This window comes from Trametes versicolor, assembly GCF_000271585.1.
Source record: "Trametes versicolor FP-101664 SS1 unplaced genomic scaffold TRAVEscaffold_12, whole genome shotgun sequence".
Classification (NCBI taxonomy): Eukaryota; Fungi; Basidiomycota; class Agaricomycetes; order Polyporales; family Polyporaceae; genus Trametes; species Trametes versicolor.
The window spans coordinates 256,304-274,800 of record NW_007360332.1 but is presented as its reverse complement, the minus strand read 5'-3'; the positions used below and the strand labels follow the sequence as shown (position 1 = coordinate 274,800).

Here is an 18,497-nt window from a genome sequence, read left to right as displayed (position 1 = left end):
CGTGCAGCATGTAGCTGACCATTTGCCGCTCCGCTTGCGTTAGCACTTAGAAGCGACCGTATATCAAGGTTTCAATAGCCAACGTCTGCGCGCGTTGCGCTCACATGTACCTCTGAGCGGCTTCGCAACTTCTTAGAATCATCGACATGCTGAGCATTGTGCCACCAATTCCCACCAGGCCTCAGGCCCCACGGCGTTTCTCTTTATCGAAATATCATAACGCATCCGCTTTGGCGACCATATGTCGTGGAAGAGTCAACCAGAATTTTATCCACCGGCGTTTCATATCCCAGCGTTTAGCGTGCCCATGACCCGATAATTCGCCTTCTCCCCGCTTGTCGATACTGGCCCCAACACTATCAGGTCGCCCACGATGTACCTCATCTCTCCCATCTGCGTGTGTCATCAGCAAAGGCTCAATTACGCCGCACTACTTGCCTCGGCCGCCGAAAGTCCTACCTGAAGATACCGTGCTCTCGTGGTGCGTTCGCCGAACTTGGATACCCCGCCAACCGGATTCTGACTCATGGTCATCTATATATTTCAGTCTTCGCTGCGCATCTCCATTACTTCGTACGCACCTGTACACAGACGGCCCGACACGACTAATCGTCATGAAAGCGATACGGTATTATGGCCCGAAAGACCTTCGCCTTGAAGACATTCCTGAGCCTGTAGTAGGCCCAGGACAAGTCAAAGTCAAGGTATGTGGACACCTGTCGTTTGTGTATCTGGTTCTGTGTCATAACCGAGTAATCTCAGATTGCTTGGTGAGCGATGCCTCCCCCACGCTTCTCTAATATAGCTTTCATGACACAAGGTTCGCGGTGAACGCAGGTGTGGCAGTAAGTCCCACACTGTCGGTCAAATGTTGTGTAAATCTAACCCGGGCACCCAGTATGCGGGACCGATCTTCACATGTTCCAACACAACATATTGGATGGCCCACCCACCGCCACTGAACCTCATCCTACATCGGGGGAGACGCTGCCAGTAGGCGTCGGTCACGAGTGCGTCGTCAGGTCTGTCTACCAGGAGCCAATGTGCTCATCGTGCCCACCAGGTTCTCTGGAACCATCGCTGAATTGGGTCCGAACGTCGATACATCCAAGTACGCCGTTGGCAAGAATGTGGCTGTGTACGTTCCACACTTATCCCCATTTGTATGCATGAGTTGCCCTGTACTGAACTCTCGACAGTGAGCCGATCATTGGGTGCAACACGCCTGGTTGCGCATGCGCTTCAACCCACACCCGAAACCTGTGCCCTCGGTTCGCAGCCATCGTATGTCAAATCTACCAGGTAGACTATTCTCACGGCTACAGCACATTCATAGGGTATTTCTGGTGGTGGCGGTGGTCTCTCCGAGTACGTCGTAGTGCCGCAAACACTCGCCCACGTACTGCCGGCGAACGTCTCTCGTAAGCATCAAATGCGATTGCTCGTTCAGTGCTTCTGCTGACGCCGTGTTAGTGGAGATCGGCGCCCTCGTGGAACCGCTCGCGGTCGCTTGGCGTGCAGTCAAGCTATCGCACGTCAAAGCGAGGGACAAGGTCCTCATCCTCGGCGCTGGCCCGGTACGAATGTCTGTTGACTGTGCGCGATGGGGCTCGACATCTGACTACACAACGCTCAGATCGGCGTCTTTGTGCTCAAAGTTGCCCAGTAAGCATTCAGCTGCATAGGCGTTTTTGATCTCTGGGCTCTAACACGGTGTCTGCAGGATATTTGGGGCGTCCTGGGTAGGCATCTCGGGGCGCGGCTCCAAGCGCTGCGCTCTGGCCCACAAGTATGGCGCATCCGTGGTTTACGACGCCGCCGCTGGAATAGACGTCGTTGCGGAGACGCTGAAGGCGACGGACGGCCGGGGCGCAGACGTCGTTGTGGACTGCGCCGGGTCCCAGAGCACTCTCGACACTGCGTTGAAGGCATCCCGCCCCGGTGGGACGATCATGAACGTCGCGGGATGGACGGCGCGGCCCACGATCGACATGAACTTGATGTTGATGAAGGAGCTCGTTCTCGCTAGTGAGCACTTTTCCTCAAATGGACCCTCTTCGGTCATATTGATGCGCTAAATGTTCGCAGATAGCATAGGCTACGCTGGAGACCATCCTGAGCTGATCCAAGCCCTTGCCGATGGCAAGTTTGACCTGGACGATCTGGAGGCCTTGATTACTCGTCGCGTGGGGTTGGAAGACTACCTGGAGAAGGGACTCGGCGCCCTCCTCCATGAGAAGGATCAACATGGTGAGCTTTCGTGTGAAGTACGAAGCGGTGCAATGATTCATTTACGTGCGCATAGTCAAGGTTTTGATTCACCCTTGAAGCTTGAAATATCGGAGAAGCCTCGACTTGTTAGCCAGAGAGGTTCCTTAGTACGGGCGTGAAAGTAGGATACAAGTTCCTTTCAACAGGCAAATCTCAGTGAAAAAAGGCCGTATACCTATATAGATGTATGTCAAGCTGGCTGTGGTAGACCGTAGGTGACAGGTTCAACTCGACTATTTCTCCTGCTCCCTTCGATGCACTCCAGCGCCTAATGCAGCGTAAGCTCACGCCGCGCGCTAGTAATAAATCAGGGCGCTACTGCTTGCTCCGATCCACCACTGGATACTCTAGGGCCATTCTTGGTCAGGGCTCTCTGTCGATATGAACACATCCAAATCTCGACAATACAATGAATGTTTCGAACTGCAAAGATTGGCGGAGATGCCGTCATTAACGCTTTCCCATGAGAGTCTTGGCCACATTTGTCATCGCCTCTGAATATCAACACCGGCTTCGGGGAGCGTTTCAGCAGGCTTGCTGGCTCGTCTGACGAGTCCATGTACGTACCGTATATGGCTGACTACTTCCCGCTCCACCTCTATCAGTACTTGCATGCCACTGAATATCCTTATCTGAATAGGTTTGCGCGCGCGCGTTGCGCTCACATGCGTAATTCCTAGTTCTAACGGCTTCGCAACTTCTCGAAAACTTCGACATGCTGAGCTTCGTACCGCTGTCTCCCACCCGAGTCATAAATGTTACGATGCGTCTCTCTCAGGCTGTCACTACGCATTTGCTATGGCTGCCATAGGCCTCAATCCACCGTTGAGGCCTACTATTCGGCGCGCCTGGCCACCCGCCTTCCCTCCGCTTGTCGATTCTGGACTCACCTTTATGACAAGCTCGTCCCGGATGCGCGTCATTTTTGCTCACCTGTGCGTAATCAGTTACGCGATGGCACTACCCGCTCCGGCCGCTGGAAGGACCTCGCAAAGCTGCTTCGCCCACATCGGCAGCCGAAGCCCTTCCTTAGAAATGTGACTGCGCTCTCGTGGCACATTCACCGAACTCGGATACTCCCGCCGGTCGGGTTCTGACTCATGGCTATCTATATATCTCACCCTGCGCTGATGTCTCAATCACTTCACACGACCTGGTCCACACACCGCCCAACACCTTTCAATCACCATGAAAGCGATACGGTACTACGGCCCGAAAGACCTTCGCTTCGAACACATTCCTGAGCCCGTAGTGGGTCCAGGACAAGTCAAGATCAAGGTATGTCTTCAGCCGTAGTTCGAGTACTCAGTTCAATATCTTAAACGAATAATCTCAGATTGCTTGGTAAGACATTCCGTCTCCAGGAAGTCGTTTGCTATAATTTCCGTCACGCTCAACTTCATGGCCAATGCAGGTGTGGAAGTGAGTTACATACTCCGTCGAGCTGTGCGTATATATCTGACCCAGGCTCTCAGTATGTGGAAGCGATCTTCACATGTATGAAAGCAACATCTTAGATGGCCCACCAACCGCCACCGAGGCCCACCCCGTCACCGGCGAGAAGCTTCCCGTAGGCGTCGGCCACGAGTGCGTCGTGAGACTTTTCTGTCAGGAGCGATTGTTCTCACCATGATCACCAGATTCTCTGGTACCATCGTCGAATTGGGTCCTGGCGTCGATACGTCCAAGTATGCCGTTGGTCAGAATGTGGCTGTGTACGTCCTCCACTTATCCCCTTCTATACACGTGTTTGGCGCACTACTGAGCCCACTATCAACAGTGAGCCAACCCTCGGTTGCAACACTCCTGGCTGCGCATGCGCCACCACTCAGACTCGGAACCTGTGCCCAAAGTTTGCGGCCATCGTATGCCATCTCTATCAGAAAGTCTATATCGCGGCTACAGCACATTTATAGGGAATCTCTGGTGGTGGCGGTGGCCTCTCCGAGTACGTCGTGGCACCCCAAGCACTCGCACACGTACTACCGGCGAACGTCTCGCGTAATTATCAAATGCGGTTTCTCGTGGAGTGCGTCTACTGATACCGCGTTAGTGGAGGTCGGCGCCCTCGTCGAACCGCTCGCGGTCGCCTGGCGCGCAGTCAAATTATCGCAAGTCAAACCGGGGGACAAGGTCCTCATACTCGGTGCCGGTCCGGTAAGGGCAACCGTCATGTTACTATTGGCCACATCTGACTGCCCAACGCTTAGATCGGCGTCTTCGTGCTGAAAGTGGCACAGTAAGCAGTCGGCTTTACGGACGTTGTTGATATCCCAGCGCTGACGTATCGTATCAGGATATTTGGCGCGACCTGGGTGGGCATCTCGGGGTGCGGTTCGAAGCGCTGTGCTCTCGCGCGCAAGTACGGCGCATCCGTGGTGTACGACGCCTCTACCGGGATAGATGTCGTCGCGGAAACGTTGAAGGCGACGGACGGCCGGGGAGTGGACGTCGTCGTGGACTGCGCCGGAAGCCAGAGCACGCTCGACACGGCACTGAAGGCGACGCGGGCCGGCGGGACGATCATGAACGTCGCGGGGTGGACGGAGCGACCCACGATCGACATGAACCTGATGCTGATGAAGGAGCTCGTTCTTGCCAGTGAGCGCGTGGTTTGTGTCTGGAAAGCGTGGGGGCGTGCTAATGCGAGAGATGATCGTAGACAGCATTGCTTATGCTGGGGACCACCCCGAGCTGATCCAAGCCCTTGCGGATGGCAAGTTCGACCTCGACGATCTGGAGGCGTTGATCACTCGTCGCGTGGGGCTGGAGGAGTATCTTGAGAAAGGGCTCGGCGCCCTCCTACACGAGAAGGACCAGCACGGTGAGCTTCTTCGTGGATTATGAAGTCGTGACATAGTTCAATTGTTTGCGCACAGTCAAGGTCTTGATTCATCCTTGAACCTTTGGGCTTCGGAGAAGGCTCGACTTATCAGCCAGAGGCACGCTAGACACAAGCAGCTGTACGTTCCATCACAAGACCATGTCTACATCTTATCATATGACAGAGTGTCTGCAAGTGATCGAGGAGACGTGCCCTCAGTATGAGGTCTAGTACGCGCGCCGCCGATCATGGTAGACTGAGCGGCGGGCGGGACCCTATGTGAGCGTGTTCAGGAGCTACACCCCGAGGACAGCGCGGGCACCCGAAACACACTCGTCAGCGCGCTTGGCAGTGACGGTCTAACCTCTAATGCTCACTCCCTCCTTTGCCGGTTCTCGTGTCCACTTCGCCGGCGCAGCGAGAGGCTCACATGACCGGCCGCCGGCTATGCATATATACTCCACCGCTCGCAGAGACATACAGCACGACTAACAACCGCAGACCATCGCCAATGAGGGCCATACGCTACTATGGGCCGGCTGACATCCGCCTCGACGAGGTCCCGGAGCCAACGCCCGGTGAGGGGCAAGTAAAAATCAAGGTGCGTTATTGATCATCATATACTCACTCTGCCTATTCACTGACACCCCTATCTAGGTAGCATGGTATGTGCCTATTGGCGGTCACCGTACTTGAAGCGTTGCTCGATTGACGTCTGATCCTTGGTGCAGGTGTGGCAGTAAGTCGCCGCCTTACGCTGGGAGCAGCGGTCACTGTGCTGACAAGAACTTTGTCATCCTGTAGTATGCGGCTCTGACTTGCATTCCTGGCACGAGATTTTGCCGGTCTCTCCGACGACGACACAGCCCCATCCAGTCACTCACGAGACGCTGCCCGTGGTCATGGGTCACGAGTGCGTGGATTTCAGGTTGTGCTTGGTGCATCGTGCTTGCGGTGTTCAGCACACTACTGCAGGTTCTCTGGCACGGTCGTGGAACTGGGGCCAGGAGTGGATCCCGCGGGTGTCGCAGTCGGCGAACATGTCGTTGTGTATGGATTCAATGTCAGTTCGCGGTGTTTTCGCTAATTTGTCTGTTTCAGAGAGCCCATTTTGTCGTGCATGCAAGCGAGCTGCCCGTTCTGTTCGGCAGGGGCACGCAATCTTTGCCGCAACTTAACATTCATTGTAAGTCGTACATCAAATGCGCCAGCCTCTACTGAGCTAAGATGGCTTGTCCACGCAGGGAATAGGCGGCCTAGGCGGTGGTTTATCAGAGTACATCTGCGTTGAGCGGCGCCTCGTCTTCCCCTTACCTCCGAAGGTTCCACGTACGTGCCACATACATTGCGAGCGCATCCTAGACCGTGGTTGTGTATTAAGCGATTTTCCAGTGGACGTCGGAGCAATGATGGAGCCGCTCTCGATTGCTTGGCATGCGGTGAAGAGGTCCAACTTCAAAGCCGGCGACAGCGTTCTCATCTTGGGAGCAGGCCCGGTACGTCTCCCCATCAGCATCATATCTACATGCGTCTCTCAAACAGTCGTCCGCGACAGATCGGGCTCCTCACCTTGAGAGTGGTGCAGTGAGCATTTCCGTAGACTGACAGCGACATACGTCTGACCTGATCTTTTGCAGCGCGTTGGGCGCAACATGGATCGGTGTATCGGAGCCGGCGTTAAAGCGTCGGGAACTGGCACTGCAGAACGGCGCGACCGCCGTGTTCGACCCCACCAGTCGCGCAGTCGATCTCGTCGCGGAGACTCTCAACGCGACATCTCAACGCGGTGCCGACGTTGTCTTCGACTGCGCCGGAAACCAGAGGACTCTGGATACAGCGTTCGTTGCGGTCAGACCCCGCGGCAGCATCATGAACATCGCGGTGTGGGGGACGCGCCCCTCGCTCGATATTGGATCGTTGACAGCTAAAGAGGTTTCCCTGAGCAGTACGTCCGTCTGTTTATAGCTGATGATATGGCTGCTGACACGTCGCATCGCCTTTGCAAAGGCGTTCTTGGATGTGATCGCGTCCACGCGGAGATGCTGGACGCTGTGGCAGACGGGCGATTCCCAGTTGATGGCCTAGAGAGCCTGGTCACGCGTCGTATTCCGCTCGAGGACCTCGTCGAGAAAGGTATAAAGGCCCTTCTACACGAGACAGACAAACATGGTGAGTGGTTTTCGTATTTTTTGGATCTACTCAACGACGGACCTGACTGGGTCGTGGTGTTTCTCTGCAGTCAAGATACTGGTGTACCCGGACCTGAAGCCCACTGCGAGCGGAGCGAAGATGTGAAGATGTGCTTTATAAATTGTTGGATCGCGCGTCCGACGGGATTGAAAACGTAACCGGGATTGTACGATAAGTAGAGCATGTACGATATCAAATTTAGCCGCCACTAGGATTGAATGGACGCCGGGAAGAAATCCGCCTTATTGGCGCTGCACATGATGCTCTATGGGAAATTGGGGCTCAATGGAAGCCGCCTGTTCGCGTCTGGAGTGTGAACGTGCACTCGGGAACGCCATCGCGCACCCGTAAGGCTTGGCAATGCGAATCCTTCGCGTCTTGCCACGCGCTTGCGCACGGCAGTGTTGCGATAAGGAGTGGTACCGCCAGGGTATATACGCGTCAGCATCGTGTGCGATGGCGTTTCCTGCGCGTCCACTTCTTTCGCGATGGCGTCCAAGGCAGCATACTTGAGACGACTTAGTCTCTTGGCCATAGGCATTCTAGTGCTGGCACTCGTCTGTGCGTCGCAAGGACACACTTCCGCGCAGTCGCCCGAAAGCGCTGCTATCAATTTCCCGGACCTTTACGAGGCATCTATCGCCGAGCTGCAAGATGGTCTTGAACGGGGTCATTTCACTAGCGTCGATCTCGTCAAGGTGAGCGTGCCGTAACCTCATGTATGAAGAGAGTCAGACTTACCGAGTATATCTACATAGGCGTACTTTGCCAGGATAGAGGAAGTGAACTTGCAAGGGCCGACTTTGCGTGCCGTCCTCGAAACGAACCCAAGCGCACTACGCCAAGCGGCTGAGCTCGATCTTGAGCGAAAGTTGATAGGACCTCGGGGGCCATTGCACGGTATCCCGATCCTACTAAAAGACAATATCGCTACACTGCACAGCGAGGGTGAGAGTGTCTTCTGTCGATAGATTCAGTCACGTAACTCACATGTATGCATATTCAGGTATGAACACTACTGCAGGTGCGCTCCTTCGAGGTCATCTCGCTATATATCGCACTTGGCTAACCATCACTACAGGCTCCTTCGCACTTCTTGGATCAGTTGTCCCGCGCGATGCTCACGTCGCAGCGAAGCTTCGCGCAGCGGGCGCAATCATCCTGGGCAAAGCGAACCTCTCGGAGTGGGCGCATTTCCGCGGCAGCGTGCCCTCTGGATTCTCCGGACGCGGCGGGCAGGCTACGAGTGCATACGTACCTCTCGGAGACCCCTCAGGTTCGAGTTCTGGAAGCGGTATTGGGACCTCTATCGGCCTTGCGGCAGCGGCCTTGGGCACGGAGACCGACGGCTCGATCATTTCTCCTAGCAACATGAACAACCTCGTTGGTATCAAGCCGACTGTAGGACTGACCTCAAGAGCAGGAGGTAAGGGTGACGCTCACGTCATTTGTTCCTCGCACCGTCGTAGTAGCAATTAGCTGATGAGTCCACCCGTGCATTGCCAGTGGTGCCGATATCGGAGCATCAAGACACGGTAGGACCAATGGCGCGTTCCGTCGCGGACGCCGCAGCCATCCTCTCTGTGATCGCCGGACGAGACCCGCGGGACAACTTCACGCTTGCACAACCGCTGGTGGTGCCAGACTACACCAAAGCCCTGAAAACAGATGGTCTGAAGGGCGTTCGTCTCGGTGTGCCCAGGAAGTTCTTCACCAGGACGAACGCCAACATCGTAGCTGCGTTCAACGCATCGCTGGAGACGATCCGGAACCTGGGTGCCACGATCGTAGACCCCGCAGACTTCCCCGATTTCGCGGAGCTGGAGGCGTCAAGGAATGAGAGCATTGTGACGCAGACTGACTTCAAGGTTCGCTTGTCGGGCTCGAGCATGTTCTTGGCGCACCAAGTCATTCCCTGACCCGTTGTGAACTGTGCAGGTCCAGGTCAATCAATATATCGCAGAGCTGCTGGACGTACCGACTGGTGTGAAGAACTTGGCAGATCTCATCGCGTTCAACATCGCTCATGCCGACGAAGAGTTAATTCCACCTTTTTACACTGATCAGTCAGAGTGCGCCTTCTCAGCCTCTGCATGTTTGCTCCCGGCTGACGCGATCACCAGGTTCATCTCTTCGGAGAACACGACAGTTAACCAAGCGTTCTTCGACGCGGTCGCAGCAGACAAGGATCTGGGGGCGACGCGCGGTATCGACGCCACACTCAAGGCGTTCAACCTGGACGCCCTGTTGCTGCCCAGCGCTGTGGCACCCGGACCTGCGGCTATCGCAGGATACCCAATCATCTCCGGTGAGCAATATGCTTCGACGAGGAACGAGCAGCACATGCTCACCTTGAGTTCACAGTGCCCCTTGGATTCCTTCCGCCGAACACAACACTCGCACCAGCTCAGCCGACGCGCTCGAGCGGCCCGAACCAGCCTTTCGGAATTGCGTTCATGGGAACCGCGTTCAGCGAATTCCACCTGATCTCGTTCGCGTTCGCGTACGAGCAGTCTACCCACAACCGGCTGAAGCAGCTCGCCTTCCCGGAGGCGATCCCAAAAACGCAGCTGGCGGACATAGTCGGAAAGTGAATGCGGACGAATCGGATGGAATTATGGCAGTGCTAGCGTTCGCGTGCTGTCGGGAGATTATGGCGGAGGCGTCTATGTCTAGTAAACTCCGTGGGTGTAGGTCGGAGCGCGCTCAGGGCGGTCGTATGATACTCGTTCTGCATCAACTTCTCAGATGAGCAAGGGCCGCAACACTTCGGGTGCGCAATGAGAGAAGCGACGTACGTGGCTAGATCATGGATGTGCCCTGGGTCTCCAGAGACGTCGACGGACGCGAGTAGAATCGTTGAACTCAATTGGAGCTTCCGATGAGACTGTGTGGCCATGTGGAGACGCCAGGGACCCCGCGAGAGCTTTCAGGGGCACGGCAGTGGCGAACGTAGTCATGAGGGCCATGACAAGAATCACGAGCGAGAGAGCACGCATTTCTACCTGGAAAAGGGTTCAGGACGTGTCAACAAGTCTCTGACGGGATCGGAGGGGCAGCGAAGCACTAACGGCGTCCCGTGCGGCTTGCGGCTGGGAGCTTGCCTTGGCTGGGCAGGATGTGCAGGAAAGCTGCTTGCATCCTTGGCCTCTCCCAGATGATATAGAGCGTCCGTACTGCGTAGCGCTACCGTCGGGGATAATGCTTGAACGGCGCCAGGAGGGTCGGACTCGGATGTACCTTTGGAAGCCTCTGGTGACTGTCTGCAGCCGGACTTCCCCACCCATTGACCGGAATGGAACGGTTAACCGGCAGTTGATGACCTCATGGACACCGGACATCCATGCGAGGCGAGGCATGCGGCTGAAGGCCATAGCGCTTCCATATGTGGTTTTGGCTTCTAGGTGCGGCGGTCCCGCCGGCGGGAGACGAACACGCTGCCAACGGAAGACGCCCAGAGACGCCAGGAACAGCCACCATGCGGCTCCGACGGCAATAGCAGTGCCCAAGGAGACATCTCCGTACGAGCGCTCCCACATGCTCAGGGCCATAAAGCGATTAGATTCGTACCGTAGGGATCAGAATGCAACGCACACCTAGGATAAAACAAATGAGCGATTTCGAAGGAAAGAACAGAGCTGAACGTGAAAGAGAGCAGAAGATCCAGATAGTCCACAGCAAACCTGAAAGCCCGATGAACCGCGCGCACGGTGCATCATCTCATTCACCCGCCCGTCAGAACTTCCAGCCGCCGGCGAGGCCCATAACGTTCTCCGGGTCGTATTGTGCCTTAAGCGCCTGGAGACGCGCAAGGTTCCCGCCGTAGATGCGCTCGAGCGGCGTGTCGAAGATCGCGTAGTTGCCGTATAGCGCGGCGTCCGCGACGTCTTGGCCCTCCGCGAGCACGACCTGCGTAAGGTGCGCCGCGCTCTGGCGAGCCGCATCGTGCATAGCGTCATCAGCGAGGTCGAGGCCCCATGCGTAGTAGATGTTTAGCGGGAGGAGGCCCTTCGCGCGCGAGGGCGGGAACGCGGAGGAGCCCTCGGCCGAGTGCGAGAAGATGGAGGGCAGGAAGGGCTCGACATCGTAGCTGATGAAGTTGCCGGTCTGGAGCGAGAGGCGCTGGCCCCAGAACTGTGGGAGCGCGACGGTCAGAGCCGGAAGGAGTGACCGGGACGGCAGACGCACCTTGGTCTCATTCACAACAGCGGCCATGATGTTGTCAGTATACTCCAGCAGGGACACGGTGTGGAAGATCGCCCTAAGCACATCATTAGATGGTTACGTATACCCCGAAGTTTTGAGACTTACCGCTGACCGCCGGTAGCATTGGCGGGCGCTGCCTTGACGAGATCCAGGAAGGGGCGAGTCTTCACATCACTGGTGAAATGGGGGATCGCCAGGAAGTCATCGAAAATGCCAGCCGGAGGAGTCGGGAAGTCGTAGAACAGGATGAGCGAGATGCCCGGCTACGCAGAATGACGAGGTTAGCAAGCGGCACCTCTTTGGGCGATACTAGTGCTGACCTGTCCAAGGAGGAAGTTGTACGTGGGAAGGATCTGAGCTTTCGGGTCCGTCACCGACTGCGAGAACTTGACAGTAGCGGCGTTCACTTTGTCAAGCTGGTCCTCCGTGATGGTAATTAGGCCGCCCTGTGGCGCATTGGCGCGTCAGTACCGCAGCAGCGCTGAAGTCCGTGAAGAGCATAACGTACCCAGACCTCTGTTTGGGGGTAAGTAGTGAGATTGAACTTGGTGACAATACCCTGGGATAGCGAAGATCAGCGGGGGCATTCCGTGCTGATCGGGATAATACTTACGAAGTTGTTGAAGCCACCCTACGCATACGTGAATACGTGTGAGCCATGAAAAGTCGTAATAGGGAGCGCAACTGACCTTCAACCCGAAAAAGAGGTCGGGGTAGGTGTTCTGCGTAACAGTCGTGACCGTTCCATTGGGAAGGACTAGCTCGAAACCGGTCAGATTGTCGATCGTGAGACCGTGCTGGTTCGTCTTCCACGAGTACCCTGCATCAAAACATGTGTTAACGATGCTATGCTGGTGGCGATCCGCGTGGACTAACCTCCGCCAAGAGTGAAGCCCGCCACACCAACGCCGGAGACGCGTCCTCCCACCACGTTCACGGCAAACGGCTCCAAGGATGAGTAAACGTCATCCCAGATCAGCCCCGCGCCCACTTCGGCGACGTTCGCCTCCGGATGGTACGTGACCCCGCTGAAGCGGTACATGGCAATCTGCACACCGGCCGTCGACGAGAAGCCGGGGTTCGAGGCATGGCCCGCGCCCTTGACCTGCAGAACACGAAAAGCTCATCAGTTCCTGCCCCCGGCAGCGAGGCGTTTCGGGTTTAAGCATCTCGGCCGTCGCTTACAGCAAAGGGGGTCTTATTCTTCGCGAGAATTTGAAGCTGGTTGTGAGGACAGCACGCGGTGAACACAAGCGACGGGACGGAGATGATCGTGGGATCTTACGATAGCTGCCACATCGTCTGTGGTACCTGGCTCGACAGAGCACGCGGACTGGGCAGTGCTGGACGTCGCCCAGTGACCGATGTCCGTGAAGTACGCGAGGTCCAGTCCTAACAAAAGCATCGTCAGCGACGCGAATGCGTGAAGTAGCATGGGCGTACCAGGCCAGTGAACTGCGGACGCGGAGGAGATGGCGCTACTAATCTCCTTGCAGACAGACGTGAAGTCGTCTGCTCTGACCTCCAACGGCTCAGCAGCGATGGGCAGCACGCTGGTGAGCAGGGCTGCCAGACATGTGGCGGTCGCAAGCGATTGAAGCATTGCAAGCGCGGAGGGACTTCAGTGCGAGCTCTGCAGAGGGCCTAGAGGTGCGCGAGGCGAGGAAGACGTCGGACAGTACAGACAGAAGGTGTAGTGCCAGAGAGCCCCAAGTGCGGCCGACAAGAAGAGGGCTGCATCTGTCAAGAACATTGGTATATATATCAGTGCGTCATCGAACGGGTCGGTTTGTCTCAATTCCGTATGGTTGCACCTGGCCACGCCGATGCAGAATAGCCGGAAATGACATGATTTCCACGGCTCAACCGGGGTCAGGACCGCGGAGTCCTGGGCCCTGAGGTGTCCCGGGTAAGGCACGAGCCAAGGTGAATAACCTCCGCAGCTTTAGCCGTCTCTTAGCACCGCGTTTCCGGGCGCGTCGCATGACGCCAGCGGCGCGGCAGTATGCGACACGCGTTTCGGACATGATGTCGGACTCCTCCGCGCCACGACTGAGTTGTCCGTCCAACGCCCGGTGCCGGTCGGGTGCTGATAGAACGCGTTTGCAGCCTGCTGGCTTGCGTGTCCATGCGCGCTGCTGGCGGCCATCCCACGCATGACGGCCCGCGGTGCTTGGGGGGTGATTGCTTTTGACAGTTCAGGGTCGTGTGGTGCGACCTTCCCAAACAGCGAGGTAGCCGCGCGCGCGTTCCTATTTCTTGGAGCAGTGCCGATCGATGCATAAATCGCGGAGCGACGGATCACGGCGCCCGTAGGCCGTCGACAAATAGCCATGACGGGCGCATCCAACGTCCATCGAGGATATGTTCGCACTTTAACAGCGCTCTCTGGGCCTCTGCGGCGACTTTTCACAGTCAAAGAACAGCTCTACGATGAAACGAGCACACCAAGATGATCAGTTTCCAGAACCGCAACCACGATGGAAGCGTACCATAGATTGGACCGCTACACATGCTACTCTGCGCTAAAAGTATTTGAGCTGGAGACGCACTGGGACGAAACGCTCAGCGGGAACAAGGCGCTCCGGCATTTGCCGAGGGCGATTGGGCTCAAACTCTATTTTTGTGACTGTGCAGTACTTTCCGGCAAACTCCGAGTGGCTTCCGCGCTCCGGCGCTGGACTGCTCGCCGCCGACCATAGCGCAAAGGTAAGAAACCCCGCCCGACCCCAACGCCTTCAAGATGCCCAGAAGTGCGTACGCCGTTCCCCTCATGCTATGGTTCGGTGCTGACGGTGTGATTTACAGTCTACAAGCCCGGCAAAGTACGTTCAGAATGATCGAAAAGTCATGCCAGTCCGCTTAACCATATCTTGGATAGGTCGCCATCGTCCTCCAGGGCCGCCAAGCGGGTAAGAAGGTCGTCATCATCAAGCAACTCGACGAGGGCACCAAGGAGAGACCCTACCCCCATGCGATCGTTGCCGGCATCGAGCGTTACCCTCTCAAGGTGACGAAGCGCATGGGCTCGAAGAAGGTTGCGAAGCGGAGCAAGGTCAAGCCTTTCATCAAGGTGCGTACTTGAACCTTTGACCTCCGCTTGAGTGCAGGAAAGCTCATTAGGGCATGATCAGACCGTTAACTACTCGCACCTGTTCCCCACGCGTTACGCGCTTGAGCTGGAGGGCCTCAAGGGCGTCGTCGGTTCGGAAACCTTCAAGGAGGTTTCGCAGCGGGAGGACTCGAAGAAGCAGATCAAGAAGTTGTTGGAGGACCGTTACACGAGCGGGAAGAACAAGTGGTTCTTCCAGGCCCTTCGCGTGCGTTCTGTTCTCTCTGTACTCGTCGCTTTCAGATGCACTAACGCTCTTGTGCTACAATATAGTTCTGATCTGTCTAGGTTCTTTCACCTCTCTGCTGTGCTCCTCGCAAAACCGCTACATGTACATCACATGTCTTCGCATGACGCATGCCCCCACTACACCATCATGTCCTGAATTCTATGCCATGGGTGACGAGTACCTTTCGGCGTGTAATATGGAATGGACCCTCTACGATCCTCAAGCCCGCATGATGTCTCGAGAGTGTAGCCGTGGGCCGACGTCGTTCTTGGCAACAGATAATGCTTGTGGATGTGTCGGTTGCTATTCATCCCGCGCATGTTGGACTTCTCGTACGACACAGCTAGGATGCTACAGCTTGTAGGCGGATTCTCCGTGAGTACTCATAACTTCGATTGTGGCTCAATTCACTGCAAACCAGCTAGCCATATTACGCGATCCAGGCAATCACGAGTTCGTGCTTGCCCATGCCAAGTGGCCGAGTTGTATGTATGGCAAATGTATTGGAGGCATGAGCTACATTCCACCAGCGCTTTCGCTGGCCAGAAATGTTTGCTAGCACCGTACATGCGCGGAGACGGAGACCAGCCTCCTCGACTTCCACTCACTCCACGTTGCTGTTCTTCATTTGTTTGCATGCAACGCTCGCGGTCTCTTTGCGCCATCGTGGGCGTCCTCGTGAGCCTTGAAAGGCCAACTCAAGCATAGTCCATTCCCTTCTTGACCCACCTGTGTCTCAGAACGTTCCACGCTTTGGAATAGATTCAAGTTACGAGGGCAGGACAACGGGAACGTTGGCGGCCTTGTGCTCAGGCTCTGGGTCTGTGATATGATGGCGCAGCACAACGGGCGAACCCGAGGATACAAAACGTAGGGTCTGGCTGGAAACCACATCAGTCCATGCCCGCAGCTCCTGAACATAATCCTAAGTTCGCATCGCGAAGTTGCATGGAGGACAATGAACGTACAATTCATCTGGTCAGTCGGATACAAAGTCCATATCTAGTCGCTGAACCGGTCTCACCGTTTGTCTCGCAGACTCTGCGCTTGCAGGCATGCCTTTTCTTCAACTGCCGGTGCTGAGGCATCGTGATCATTTGGAGCGCTGAGCTCATGACCTACAGGCTCGTACGCACGTCTGCCTGCCTCTGCGTTACATGACAACGCGATCTTCGACGCATGTTCGCCAATGGAATGTATAGATGGCGCGTATGCACATGTTGCGAGTCTTACTCTACACATGCCAGTGACATCGCCCCAGCTATAAAACTCCGGAAAAGGGAATGGCGGAGGCACTCGTACGGATCTTACGAATAGCCCGCACACCCACCTCCCCGACCTACGCTCTTCGCTCGCTCCACCGCCGTCATGTTCCCCAAGACTGCCCTCCTCGCCCTCGTTGGCGCCGCCGCCACCATGGTCTCGGCCCAAACCGGCGCCTTCACTGGTACGTTGGTCGTATTATCTCCACGATTTGACTTGTCCTCACGAGTCGCACACAGCTAAACAGCTAGTGCAGTTCTCTCTCAACGTCGAGAACCTCGAGAGTGCCTTCCTCGCTGGGGGCCTCGCGAAGTACAGCGCCGCCGACTTTACCACCGCCGGCTTCACCATCGCCATCCGCGGTCGCTTCCAGCAGATCGCGGACAGCGAGGCGCTCCACGTCGCGTACCTCACGAAGGCGATCGGGACGGACGATGCCCCCGTAGCGTGCACGTACGACTTGTGAGTATTTTCTTCACCCAAGTTAGCCAGAGTCATGAAATGGTGCTGATGCGCATTGTGCTAGCACTAGCGCGTACACCGACGTGACGTCCTTCGTCAACCTCGCCCAGAAGATCGAGAGCATCGGCGCGAGTGCCTACCTCGGTCTCGCGGGCGCCTTGAACGTCACCACCCTCAAGGAAGATCAAACCACCCTCGTGCTCACTGCGGGCGGGGTACGTACCAAAAGCTACTCTAGTGCTGTCGCACCTACTGACTGCGTGTCTATCATATGTATAGTCCGTCGCCGCAGCGAAGGCCCGCCAGGCCGGGTGGATCACGTCTGCCGTGCAGCAGAGGCAGCCCTGGGACGGCGCGTTCGAGACGCCGCTCACCCCCAGCGCCGCCTGGTCCCTCCTTGGTCAGTGCACTACGCCCCCAGCGCACGACCCCCTATTGACCACTTCACCTACGTCCACAGACAACTACATCACCAGCTGCCCGGACGCGAACCCCGAGCTCCCCTTAAAGTCGCTGCCCACGCTCACCGTGTCGAACGCCGCGCCCTCCGCGGGCGACACCATCACGCTCGGCGTCACGCTCAAGAGCGCGGCGGCGAAGCGGTACGCGGTCTGGATCGACGGCCTCCGCGTCGTGTACTCGGAGATCACGAACGGGAAGACGGTCGTGCCCTCGGGCCTGAGTGGCACCGTCTACGTCGGCGTCGTGCCGAGCAAGGACGCGGCGGACCTCGAGAACTACGTCACCGGCTTCGCCGTCGTTGACTTCCCCTTCGGTCCGACTGCGCGCAACGTCCTCTAGAGAATGTTGGACTTTAACATCCGGACTTGTCGTCACCAGTCTATAGAGGCTGAGTGCATCGTGGGCTCATGTGTTTCTCCGTCTTGTAGACGTGGGCTTAGTTTATAACCCCGTTTCCCGTTGTGTCTTGCCCTCCCTGTAGTCGCTACCTGCCTCTGTGGCAATCTTGTATAACACGTTTAAAATGAACGAAATGAGAATATGGCAGAGTAATCACTGTAAGCGGTCTGACAGCGTCGATCCTACTAGCAGTCTGCTGCGTCCCAACCACTTTGAGTTCCAAAACGGTACGGGCACAGCCACTCTGCGCATGCCGCCGCCGCCGGCCAACTCGTTCTTTGCATCCTCCACTGGTCTCCTTCGTCTATTCGGTCCGGTGCAGAGCTCCCTTACCTTGCGCACCGCCGCTGCCAAGTTCTCATGAACGTCCGAATGGTCATGTTTCGGCCACCCTCAGGCTCTTGGCCAGGGCCATCGGCAGTGAGACGACGTCCATATCAACGTCGAACGAGTTCTGTCTCCACGCGAAAAATGACCCGCACTATTGAACACGAGGGTGCACGAATATCCTATGACACGAGTCTTCCCGAGGACCTCGTTCTCGAGCGGTGTAGACCGTGAACTATGGAGAGTCAGTCCGCATTTCATTACTGTATCCATGCTCCCCCGTCTCATTCACATTTCCTAGATGGTCTCAGGCGTTGCCGTTCCGTGATTCTCGGCCAGCCAAGCACTTCAGTCCGTGCTCGGCCCAAGGTCAGGCCTGAGCGCGGGTGCCTCGGTGTAGGCTCCAAGGCACCATTCTTCGCAGCCTCGCAGGACCCACAACGAACTGCGCGTGCGGTACCTGGACAGCGGAAGCAAACGGGAGCACATTTCTCGGACGTATACCAGGCTGCCGACGGTGCCGATACTGTCCGTCGGACGCCACCGTGGCGGCATTCCTGTGCGTTTGCCTGTGACATCAGCGAATAGCTCACTTGGCCTGGGTCAGTCTCAGCCTGATAGTGATATGGGCTCTCGTATTAATGAGTGACACTTCATACCATGCGATGTGGCCAAGCCTCGACTGGCTCGCAAGGCCTATTCAGTTGTTAAAATGCAAGCCGCTATTGCGCAACCACATTCACCGAATACAT

General features: G+C 56.5%; 8 protein-coding genes across 8 annotated transcripts; 6 read left to right on the top strand and 2 right to left on the bottom strand.

Moving 5' to 3' along the window:
- Positions 1 to 918: 918 nt before the first annotated feature.
- On the top strand, positions 919 to 2,328 carry TRAVEDRAFT_52360 (NAD-P-binding protein; the record flags this gene model as incomplete). Its single annotated transcript, XM_008045261.1, has 9 exons — positions 919 to 1,010; positions 1,064 to 1,138; positions 1,200 to 1,284; positions 1,337 to 1,421; positions 1,474 to 1,577; positions 1,637 to 1,665; positions 1,724 to 2,028; positions 2,089 to 2,250; positions 2,306 to 2,328. 9 exons carry the CDS (start codon positions 919 to 921, stop codon positions 2,326 to 2,328), a joined length of 960 nt encoding a protein of 319 aa, XP_008043452.1.
- A 1,131-nt stretch (positions 2,329 to 3,459) lies between these two features.
- On the top strand, positions 3,460 to 5,243 carry TRAVEDRAFT_74621 (L-threonine 3-dehydrogenase; the record flags this gene model as incomplete). The annotated part of the gene is made up of 12 exons (XM_008045457.1): positions 3,460 to 3,549; positions 3,608 to 3,615; positions 3,686 to 3,693; positions 3,747 to 3,858; positions 3,912 to 3,986; positions 4,052 to 4,136; positions 4,188 to 4,272; positions 4,325 to 4,428; positions 4,482 to 4,510; positions 4,568 to 4,872; positions 4,934 to 5,095; positions 5,151 to 5,243. 12 exons carry the CDS (start codon positions 3,460 to 3,462, stop codon positions 5,171 to 5,173), a joined length of 1,086 nt encoding a protein of 361 aa, XP_008043648.1. The 3' UTR covers positions 5,174 to 5,243.
- A 363-nt stretch (positions 5,244 to 5,606) lies between these two features.
- Positions 5,607 to 7,492, top strand: TRAVEDRAFT_74620 (alcohol dehydrogenase GroES domain protein; the record flags this gene model as incomplete). The annotated part of the gene is made up of 12 exons (XM_008045456.1): positions 5,607 to 5,696; positions 5,753 to 5,760; positions 5,827 to 5,834; positions 5,900 to 6,008; positions 6,071 to 6,145; positions 6,197 to 6,281; positions 6,340 to 6,424; positions 6,488 to 6,591; positions 6,651 to 6,679; positions 6,733 to 7,040; positions 7,103 to 7,264; positions 7,335 to 7,492. 12 exons carry the CDS (start codon positions 5,607 to 5,609, stop codon positions 7,388 to 7,390), a joined length of 1,119 nt encoding a protein of 372 aa, XP_008043647.1. The 3' UTR covers positions 7,391 to 7,492.
- A 281-nt stretch (positions 7,493 to 7,773) lies between these two features.
- On the top strand, positions 7,774 to 9,879 carry TRAVEDRAFT_133552 (amidase signature enzyme; the record flags this gene model as incomplete). The annotated part of the gene is made up of 8 exons (XM_008045455.1): positions 7,774 to 7,983; positions 8,044 to 8,233; positions 8,292 to 8,309; positions 8,367 to 8,711; positions 8,792 to 9,153; positions 9,224 to 9,357; positions 9,409 to 9,593; positions 9,650 to 9,879. The coding sequence occupies 8 exons, from the start codon at positions 7,774 to 7,776 to the stop codon at positions 9,877 to 9,879; spliced, it is 1,674 nt and encodes a 557-aa protein (XP_008043646.1).
- Positions 9,880 to 9,886: 7 nt separating this feature from the next.
- TRAVEDRAFT_60768 (uncharacterized protein) lies at positions 9,887 to 10,323 on the bottom strand. Its single transcript, XM_008045454.1, has 2 exons — positions 10,084 to 10,323; positions 9,887 to 10,016 (listed from the first exon to the last, which is right to left on the bottom strand). Exon 1 carries the CDS (start codon positions 10,282 to 10,284, stop codon positions 10,093 to 10,095), a length of 192 nt encoding a protein of 63 aa, XP_008043645.1. The 5' UTR covers positions 10,285 to 10,323; the 3' UTR covers positions 9,887 to 10,016; positions 10,084 to 10,092.
- A 215-nt stretch (positions 10,324 to 10,538) lies between these two features.
- TRAVEDRAFT_173910 (FAD-binding domain-containing protein) lies at positions 10,539 to 13,205 on the bottom strand. Its single transcript, XM_008045453.1, has 11 exons — positions 12,935 to 13,205; positions 12,777 to 12,883; positions 12,677 to 12,712; positions 12,368 to 12,596; positions 12,181 to 12,311; positions 12,105 to 12,122; positions 12,000 to 12,050; positions 11,812 to 11,937; positions 11,597 to 11,754; positions 11,474 to 11,546; positions 10,539 to 11,419 (listed from the first exon to the last, which is right to left on the bottom strand). Exons 1-11 carry the CDS (start codon positions 13,092 to 13,094, stop codon positions 11,021 to 11,023), a joined length of 1,488 nt encoding a protein of 495 aa, XP_008043644.1. The 5' UTR covers positions 13,095 to 13,205; the 3' UTR covers positions 10,539 to 11,020.
- Positions 13,206 to 14,213: 1,008 nt separating this feature from the next.
- TRAVEDRAFT_173909 (60S ribosomal protein L27) lies at positions 14,214 to 15,061 on the top strand. Its single transcript, XM_008045452.1, has 5 exons — positions 14,214 to 14,244; positions 14,300 to 14,316; positions 14,373 to 14,564; positions 14,626 to 14,811; positions 14,877 to 15,061. The coding sequence occupies exons 1-5, from the start codon at positions 14,235 to 14,237 to the stop codon at positions 14,880 to 14,882; spliced, it is 411 nt and encodes a 136-aa protein (XP_008043643.1). The 5' UTR covers positions 14,214 to 14,234; the 3' UTR covers positions 14,883 to 15,061.
- Positions 15,062 to 16,200: 1,139 nt separating this feature from the next.
- Positions 16,201 to 17,504, top strand: TRAVEDRAFT_66895 (uncharacterized protein; the record flags this gene model as incomplete). The annotated part of the gene is made up of 5 exons (XM_008045451.1): positions 16,201 to 16,279; positions 16,335 to 16,557; positions 16,622 to 16,772; positions 16,837 to 16,957; positions 17,018 to 17,504. 5 exons carry the CDS (start codon positions 16,201 to 16,203, stop codon positions 17,356 to 17,358), a joined length of 915 nt encoding a protein of 304 aa, XP_008043642.1. The 3' UTR covers positions 17,359 to 17,504.
- Positions 17,505 to 18,497: the final 993 nt, after the last annotated feature.